At 36.0% G+C, this 10000-nt stretch overlaps 2 protein-coding genes across 4 annotated transcripts in view; one reads left to right on the top strand and one right to left on the bottom strand.

Moving 5' to 3' along the window:
- LOC142337507 (uncharacterized) overlaps positions 1 to 10000 on the bottom strand; it is a 21497-nt gene that overhangs the window by 8708 nt on the left and 2789 nt on the right. Inside the window, exon 2 of the mRNA XM_075386786.1 lies at positions 941 to 1274. Within this exon, the coding sequence (XP_075242901.1) occupies positions 941 to 1274 (334 nt within the window). The remainder of the gene's footprint in view (positions 1 to 940; positions 1275 to 10000) is intronic.
- The window catches only part of LOC142337506 (uncharacterized), a 74194-nt gene continuing 71073 nt past the window's right edge, over positions 6880 to 10000 (top strand). For 2 of the 3 annotated variants that reach the window (XM_075386783.1, XM_075386784.1), the window contains exon 1: positions 6880 to 7345. In XM_075386783.1, coding sequence (XP_075242898.1) covers positions 7305 to 7345 — 41 coding nt within the window. In that variant the 5' untranslated portion in view covers positions 6880 to 7304. The remainder of the gene's footprint in view (positions 7346 to 10000) is intronic. The other variant, XM_075386785.1, reaches the window with a different exon arrangement.

Genomic DNA, 10000 nt, shown 5'->3' on the forward strand with positions numbered 1-10000 from the left:
ATGTCAATTTCAAGTGCTTTTCGAAAACTACGCTCATCCTCATGATTTACCGATTTCTAACAATTCATAGGCTGACAATCCCAAATCAAGGAGCTCGTTAATAAGCAGATCAATAGAGAGCCGAGTTAGTCATGGCGAGACCAGAAAACATTCAATTATGATTAGCTTTGGGCTCGTTTTCACTGAGACCTGGGTCGAGGTTTAGCGCTGAATTTTCGTAAGAAATGCGGTGAAATAAGGTGAAGAATAAATAATTTTCACCGCCTATTTCTGACATTTTTTTCGCTGTGAATGCGGTGAATCGCGGTGAATTATTTATTTTCACCGCCTTCTTATAATTTTTGCAAAAAAGAGTGTTCCGTACACGTATTCGAACCGCGGACCTCCTACATGCCTTCACCTGCTTATTCCATTTCGCCAACTGTCACTTACAACCTCGAAATTTTTTGTGAATTTAAATCAGATTGGGTAAACGTTGGAAAGCAAATGTGGTGAATTTTTCTAAGAAATGCGGTTAATTTCGCGGTAAATTTTTGTAAGAAAAGCGGTGAATTATTTTTTTCCACCGCATTCGCCGCTTTCACCGCATTTCTTGCATTAATTTACCACAAAAGTCGATGCAGTGAATTTTTGTAAGAAATGCGGTGAATTTTGCGGTGAATTTTTAAAAGAAATGGGGCGAATTCGGTGAAATATTTATTGTCAGCGCATTCACCGCAATCACCGCATTTCTTACAAAAATTCGCCGCATTTCTTACAAAAATTTACTCAAAGACCCCAACCCGGGGACCAAAACGTTATAATATTTAACATCAGGAACTTCATCGAAAACTGTAAATTGGGTAATTGAGATGACATATTTTTAATGACAAATTTTTAACATATATTTTATTTTTGAATGAAAGAAATCAAGATCAACGTCAACTCTTGGAAAAATTACCGGTAAGCTTCGGAGTTTTGATCCGGTGGTAATCGAGATCTGTCACCGACGACTGATTAGGAGTCGGGGGTGCCTCTGTGAACGCCATTCGTGTCGTGTCCAAGTCGTAATTCTCCCCACTGGTGTCGTTCGGTTTGTCTCGCAACGAATTAACAGCACATAATTTGGATAGATTTAACAATTGTTTTGACTTTCTCTTCACATTTGTAATAACTGAGTTATGATAGTTTCTATGTGCGTTTTTATACCACGTTGTACCAGCATTCTTGCGTCGTTTCAAAATTGAGTTATTCTTTTTGCTGTTTGCACGGTTTCTACCATAGTTCGTATCGATCTACAAAAGAAAAACAATTTATTATCAATTCAATAACTTATTCTTTTTTCTAAATTGAGAGCGCCAGAGCGTCGATGCGCGCTAGAAAAAACTTGAGATAATTGAAAGTATCTTTTGTTCTAACTTTTGATTATTGAGATTGTACGAGAGACTTGTTTTGAATAAATGAATTGACTGAAAAGCAAATTTGTTTATGAGATGTAGTTGATTTAGCGAACGAAGTTTAGTAAAAAAAAATCGATAGAGAAGTTTAAAAGAATGCACCATTGGGCTAAGAATCGTTGCTTTTGTCCATCCTACAAAAAAGGCAAGTTTCAAAAAAGTCGTCTGTTTGTGTTCTCGCGTTTTTAATGATGGAAAAAACCGGTAGAACTGCAAGACCATTATTGCCTTTTTGTAAATTTTTGACATATTAGTTTAGCCGATGGGTTGACAATCACCGAAAACGCAGCATTGATTTCTGCTAATTTATCCAATCTACCATCATTTTGTGAATTGTTTTTTTTTAAAAAATGTCGAACCAAAACATAATTTTAGATGCGATGTTGTTCATAAAGCTTAAAGTATTTTCCCAATAAAACAACGCCTCGAAAATACGAAAATATTTCCTCGCATCACTAATATCATATTTGATAACAAAAAATACGAATGATTATTTTTTTCCAAAAGTTATATCGAATGTTTGTTTTCTTATAATGATTGAAATTTTGCACTCTGATGGTAATTTGTCATATATTCTCCTGAATTGCGTTTGATTAGATGGCTATTTCAACTAAACAAGAGCAGAGCTCAATTAAAAATTGGTATTCAGTAGCCACATTGACGGCCTTTTAAGTTCAGGCTCTTAAAAACAAATGCTGGAAGAGCTTGATTGGCTTAACATGCGTAGGAATCAACCGACAATCTTTAGGCAAACAAAAATAAATTTTTAATGATTTTTAATACAATCTATTGATTGCCAAGTCTTTCTTTTTTGGTGGGAGGTGGGACAGATAGCAGGTCAAAACATTTCAGTCATAATTTCCTAGAAATAACACACTAGGCATACTCTTTTTAAGTAAAAAAACAATTTTTATACGGACTGATTATCTATAAGAACTGGACTTCGAACAAAACATTTAAGAGTGCGCAATGCAATTTTTTCATGCCAATGTAAACTTATGTTACTTAAGCTTATTTCGAACTGTTGATTTAATTGTTAAAATAAGTGTTAATTGAGTTTGATTTAATTGTCTGGTTACTTTTATGATAAGCAAATTATGTGCGGTTACTTACTGAACAACTACTATCAAAAAAGTTTTGAGTTTTTTGCAAACAGCTTTTGCAACATTTTGCAGCACCATCCGCTCTATGTCAGTTTTTTATGGAGCTAAAAGGCTATAACCGCAAAAACTGGAAAAGAAAACTTGGAAGTTGTTTTCAGCCACATTCATGAATACCATCATTTAATTTTGCATGTACAAAATTATTTACACAGAAATGAAATGAAATGGAATTTACGATTATCTAAATAAGACTCACTCGGTTTTTATTTTGAATTGTGACGAATTAGGACTAGGGATTCGTGCATAAAACAGCTCGTGAGATAATTTAGTATCTCAATTGAGCTTAAATTAGTTACTAACGAAACCTCACGCTTTATTAGTATATTTTACTTGATGCCAACTAAAATCCAACCTACTTCATTTTCAACGTTTTTTTTTATTTTTTTTATTTTGAATTTTTTAAGGAGAATAGTTGATCAATATGTCTAAAATCTTGGTTCACAGCTGATAGTTGTTATTATTATCAATTCAGTCCGTGAATCATCAACGGAATCACTCTCGGAGCGAACCATATGATAGAGTAAAAAACTCTCCGTAACCATTTAAATGAGCGAGACGTCAAAAACGTTGCGTTACTGATTGTCCCCGTTTATTGGGTGACACATTTTTCAGTGAAGATCCCCTTGAAACGTATCAGATAAGGATAACAATGTTTGCTCTTGTTTCATTTTGCCTATAATCTGGAATCTTTTGCAACCAGCTTGATTGCAGACCTGCAAGTAGCTATAACATAGACTGATTGTGATAACCTACTTAATGTTAAAGATAGCCTAAAAGTCTGAAGGCTTCTATTAACAGGCATAATGGCGATTCGTTTTAGAATCTTAAGAACTTTCTCTGAAAATTTCCCTAATGACTCGAAGATCAAAGGAATAAATTGAACTCCGACCTCGCTAGGGTTTTAGACCTAATGTTCTTACCACCTGTCTTCAGCAGCTGACAGGGCGAAATCACTCCTCTCCACCAAATTTGTGATAAAGTCTAATTGCAAAGGAGAAGTGACGGTTTCATCCAAAGCGGCTGGCTGACCTGAACTCTATACAGGAGCAGGTAGGAATATGTCGCCAGCTCTGGAGTTCTTGTCTGGCATTACTTTCTGCTGCTCACAGATGTGTCCAAGCGCATGGCTGGAGACGCATATGCTAAATTGTTATTGTTTAGAATTTCCTTTAAAACTGTAACTCGTTTTAAGATGAACCAAAAACTTCAGATCCTATAGCAACTACTAAGACTTTAAATCCATCTATGCTGTTCCTATTGATCAAACTCTTAATTTCGCTCATGCTTTCGACTGAACATAACCCGCTTTTCCTTAGTTCTAAACCAAATTTTGCTCTTATCGCTGCTAGAATTCCCAAAGCATCACACAATTTGGTTTCGGTACCCGCGATGATTCCGTCATTAAAATATCAGCAGTGGTGTTGCGCTCGTTTTGATAATTAAGTTTCAATTTCAGTTATCAGATGCCAAATGGCAGTGGAAAACAAAAGTGGGCTCAATGAATTGCCCTGTTGCGCTCCAGACTGACTGAAAAACCTTTAAGTTGTTGAGGAACAAAATAATACGATGGGAGTAACAATAGGTGGCAAAGGACACTAAACTGTGCATCAAAACTTTTGTTGAGCTAAGGATACTACTAGGCTTGGCTGTAGTAGATGAGTTTCTGAAGAGAGTTTGGAGTATGCCCCTTCCAGTTTAATTTGCTTCTTTTTTTTTCAAGGGTAGTTTTGGTGGCACGCACTATACTATCGGCCCCTCCCTTAACGGCAACTAACGCCCTGTTGCTTTGGTTCGAACAAGTCAACTGCCTTGGAAGTTGTTTTGCTCACTATACACCTGGCAACGAGACGCCGTCTAACTGCAACTAAAGAAATAGATAACACCGGATTTCTGTTTCCGCAATATTGATAATGATACACTACAATAACTTAAAACGACAAAACTCGGGAGCTTGCCTCTGCTAGCCAGGTTCTCTGATAGGGTCATTTTAAGCTCATATTGATCGGGAAAAGTTCCCAATTACAGTCTTCCATCAAATCAAGGACTTCGATTTCCCTTGGATGCAGTTTTTCAAGATTAATTTTGTTATTTTTGTACGCTATTCCCTGCGAGGAGAAAACTTTTGCCGCACGGCCAAATTTTCTTCGGAGACACAGTGTTTTAGCTCGGGAAGCAAGCGCCTCCATTGAGTTGTGGCTATTGTGTTTTGCTTGTTTCATTGAAAGAGCTTCTTGTCAAAGAAGCATACACACTGGCTTTCCTTTGCTCAAATCTATTCGCCAACAAATTTTTCCGTTGCTGCTTATGTTCCTTTCCACCTCTGTTGGAAGCACGCGAACGACATTTGGTTTTAGCGAAGTTATCAAGGAAGTTCTTTGAGCTATCAAAGCAATCAGGTTTTGAGATGCAGTCCTCTTCGATTAACGTATTAATTTCAGACCATCACATACAAAATCTTACGGATTTAAAGCGCAGTGTTGGAATACATTTACTGCAAACAGTTTTCAAATCAAGTCATTCTTTTGAATTGATACTGAGGCCTGCAGTATCATTTCCCATTGTTGCAGAGTGTACCAACTCGTCTATGCGGGCAGATAAAATTTTTGTCATTTTCACTGTTGACAAAACTTGCGAATATGCCAAATTGATTTAGAGCATAACTTTTCATCGTAGTCTGAACGCCATTGAAGGTATCTCACTTTGAACTGGACTACATTGTGCTGCAAATTTGGAAATTGTAAGTTTATTTTATTATTGGGGATCCAACTCGAATCAGGAAGAGAGATCTGTCATTATTAATCTTAAGTCCATGCATTTGCTGCGTTAAATTAGTTCAGGAGTCAGAGGAATGGCTCATTCCTGAACTGCTAGTGACTTGTTCCTGTGAACTACTATTGTCGATAGATAAAGAAATTGTCTACCTGTCACTGATATTCAGAGAACATTGAGAGATGAGTGGGGGGGACGGATTAGAGGTTGTATCATTCATTTATTTTGACTGAATTAGTTGATCTGAAGGTGCTGTCAGTTAGGATCCAATCGGTTTTGACGAGTTTCCAATGCCTCAAATTGATGACCTGCCTTCACTCATCCACCACGAAATGTAAGTTTAGAGGACAAAAAGCGGTTAAAATGGTCCTACAGAAGCAAAATTTAGTTTCTATTGTTTGTTTTCAAGGACGATTGATTCATAAAGGTGCCAAAATAATCTGGCACTTTATCCTTCAATTCTTAATTCATAACAAAATTGCGCTCTCAAAAATAAATTTTGGAAAATCGTTTTCAAAAGAATTTCTAGTGAATATTGTTTCAACCCCTACTAAATCCACTAAATCAAGTTGAAAAACCGTATTTGTACAGAGGTAAAGATAGCTTATAATTTTTGCGCTGTTAAAAAAACACGCTTGAAGTGTGTCTTCAAGGATATTTTAAGAGATGAGTAGAAAAGTTCATTTTGAGGACTTTTCTTTTCGGGTGCATATTTCGACATGATTGACAAGAGAATTCCAAAATGGTTAGGAAATGGTTATTTTCTGGTAGCCACAGTTCAGTTTTCATACATGTAGAACTTGACTTAACGTCAAACTTTTCCTCGTTGAAAACCGGTTGGGAAACATTTATCCCGAGGGTTCTAGCACTAGTGTTGTTAAATCCCAACACCACACGAATTTAAATTCTCATAAAATTCTTCCCTTATTCTGAAAGAATCGGCAAATAATTGATCGAGCGGGCTAGGCTGAATTCGATAACATATATGCAGCGTACTGTACGTGTATGAGTTTGAGAACGAAACTATGGCCCGGCTGAAAATAGCTTCCAGAGGTTTTTACCGGTTGCTCTTTTCCTCATAAGTTGCAGTTTCTGGATATAAAGAGTAGATAACAACTGAAATGTCCAGTTTCAAAATACATATAGTAAACTATACGGAATAAGGCTAGCAGAATAAAAGTGACCTTTTCAAATCCAGCCAGCATAGTTTGCGAGAATTTCCAGCAACACTGTTCACAACTCAATTCCATAAATTTATGGAAAATGCCGAAATATGCTACGTTGTAACTCCATGGAACTTTAAAGCGCAGTTTAAATTGCGTTTGTCCGCTGCAAAACACACCCCAGCTTTCTTGGCCTGGTACTAAAAGGACCGTTCAAATTCCATTAGACTTTTCATGTTCTTTACAGCTTTCCATGAGTTTTCGTGGCGAATTCTACAATGCTATTTGGAAACTTAAACCAAAGTGTATGTTATGTAAATCAAAACGTGAAATATATTTTGCCTGTATACGGAAACGACTTTGATACTAACGTGCACAACCAGAACCCGTTATAGTAAACGTAGGGCAACATTTGAAGCATATCTAGCAACGTTTAACCAAAACCCAAGTATTCAGATTTGAAAATAAAAACAACCTATAGAAACCCAGTTTTTACAAACTGTTTTCCACTTTACTCTACTGTAGATACTTGTATTTCTGCTCTGTCTGGCTCTGGAATTCAACTGACTTGACGAACACTCAATTTCCAAACGTACCCCCTCCATTTCGTCAGCTGAAAGTCTGCAGTATTAAACTGTTGTGCATTTCGGATTACAGATACTGTCTGGAGGGATAATATTAACTTGCAGTAAAATTAGTTTTATTGCATAACTTTACTTAACCAACTGTTTAAGCCTGTTTCTGGATACTGTTATTATTTGTACCTGAACAAGATGCCGATTAGACGACTGGATGACGCAGAACTGGCAAGGAGGTGGGTAAAGATGCCACTTACCTCTTTAGATATTTCACGCATTATACAATTCAAAAAGTTTCAGCACCAGAAATCAAAATTCAGCAAATCTCCTATTGGAACCCGGGTCGAGGTTTTGGGGTGATTTTTCGTAAGAAATGTGGTGAATGCGGTGAATTTTCGTAAGAAATGCGATAATTGCGGTGAATGCGGTGAAAAAAAATAATTCACCGCTTTTCACCGCATTTCTTACAAAAATTCACCACCAAATTCACCGCATTTCTTACAAAAATTCACCGCATAGACTATTATGGCAAATTAATGTCAGAAATGCGGTGAATGCGGTGAAAAAAAATAATTCACCACATTTCACCGCATTTCTTACAAAAATTCACCGCAAAATTCACCGCATGTTTTACAAAAAATCACTGCATATGGTTTCCAAAGTTTACTCAATCTGATTTAAATTCACAGGAAATAACCAAGACCTACGTTGGCGCAGTGGAATAAGCATATGAGGGTATGCAGGAGGTCAGAGGTTCGAACCCGTGTGGGGACGATTCTTTTTTGTAAGACTACTGAGAACGCGGTGAAAAAAAAATAATTCACCGCGATTCACCGCATTTACCGCAAAAAGATGTAAGATATACGCGGTGAAATTATTTTTTTTCACCGCATTTCACCGCATTTCTTACGAAAATTCACCACCAAACCTCGACCCGGGAAATGACACGATGGCGCCTTTAAAAGTCGCAAAATAAAGTTGGTATTCCCACATTGGCGTTTTTTTTCAAAATTATTCGATTTGGCGGATTTCTGCAGCAATGAGAAATAATCTTCTGGGCAAGTTATAGGCTAATAATTAACAAAATTAGAAACAAAACAATAGTTTTTTAAAACCCCCAACAATTACTGAAATTTCTCGGTAAATCAAGAAATTTCAGAAAATTTGATATACCATCCTGAAGTTTCTTGGTAAATCGTTGACTTGTTCTCACAGACATCCCATGGTGCAATAAATACCGAACAATTTTTCTTTAATTAAGTAAGTATTCCCAAAAAATCTGGCACCGGAAATGGAGTTTCACAACAACAAAACGGCTGCTGGAAAAGTGCATCAACCCCTTTTTGCAGATAAAAAATAAAAAATAACAAAGAACCTTCATGCTGCAAGAACCTTCTTGCTTTTCTTTCAACGTCTCAAAACCCATGCGCCGATGAAAAATTTGTTTGACCATCTCATCGGTAATTTATGCATGAACTCAAGTATGCAATAAATGGGTTGATCAATCTGATAATACATAAAAATAAAAGCTAAACAGGATTTTTTTAAAGTCGTATCTTCAAATTTTTTTCCAAAACTACATTTTTTTCACTTTCATTGTTTTTCAGTCAACAATGATACTTTTGCAAATTTTGTCTCAACGGGCTTGTTTTGAAATTTTTGTTTTCTAACAGTTTGCGTACATAAAAATTATCGTCAAGAAACTATGAAAACTGGAACTTTTTATAGAATGCAGTAACCACTGCATCAAAATTTCAGTTGTTGGACCTAGTAGTTAAAGAAAAGCAATAGTTTTCTTTGCTTTTTTTCCTGGTTCGTCTTGTTCCAATATTTTGCCCATTTTTTCAAAACTAATCAACTGGAAGTTTTTGCAGGAAAAAGTTAAATCATGATGTCATACGCAAAGATTTCAGCGTCCTGTCCTAGATTCATGCCATTATAAATACCTCGAAGCTGCTCTACAAGCAGAGTTTCTAGAGTTATTCTTTAAAGTTTTTGATACTTATCAAAACGTTAGCTTCGAAAAATGTCCTATGTTTTCGTTGTACCATGTAGTAGTGCAAGCGATTTCGTGCTTACGGGATAATTTGCATTCAGTTATTATCAACAATGAAAAGGACAATCAAAACATAGGGTTTTATATATGTCTATGTTTAAAATTTGTCATATCTGAGCAAGATAAAGACGTTTTGTTTTCAAGAAGAACTTGCAAAAAATATTAAAAAGAAAAGATTTTTGAGGAATCTGGCCTTTTTGTTTAGAATTCCATTTATATGAATCAAAATTAGGGCAGAGAAGAAGGGGGTTCGTCTCAATTGTTGCTGCAAGTTAACTTCGTTCCGAGAGTTGGTTCCAGGGAAACAAGAGAAGCCCAAAATTTTTTCTGACCTGAGCTGATGTTTTCAGAAATTCAGGCTCGCTCTGAAATAATTGCATCATTATAAGTTTCTAATCTTTTTAAAATCATTTCAACTTTGAACTATAAAGCAAAATTAAGTATTTTTTCGAAACATCTGACATTTAAATTGACAAAAAGAAGTGGAGCAAATCATTTAATCTCAAACGCTAATCACAGGAGCATGTAGTTTCATTTTGTGTAGAGTTCAAGTTCGCGATTAGTTGCAATTTTGGCCACTACAAATTTTTTTTTCCAGTTTTTGACACGTACAAAATTATTGGCTGAGAAAAGTTGTGTTTTCTTCAAATTGATCAATAACGTAATTTGTATTGGAGTTTAGGAAGCCGAAAAGCCATAGTGAGTTGGTAACTCTAATAAGGTGCTCTGCAAAACTTCTTCACATCCTTTCTTTTTTAATTTGATTGAAAAACCATAAGTGCACTCAGACCCTAAACGACGGAAAATTGCATTAATTTTTGTTGCGAAGAAACTT

This window comes from Convolutriloba macropyga, chromosome 4 (assembly GCF_964194025.1).
Source record: "Convolutriloba macropyga chromosome 4, txConMacr16.3, whole genome shotgun sequence".
NCBI lineage: Eukaryota > Metazoa > Xenacoelomorpha > Acoela > Convolutidae > Convolutriloba > Convolutriloba macropyga.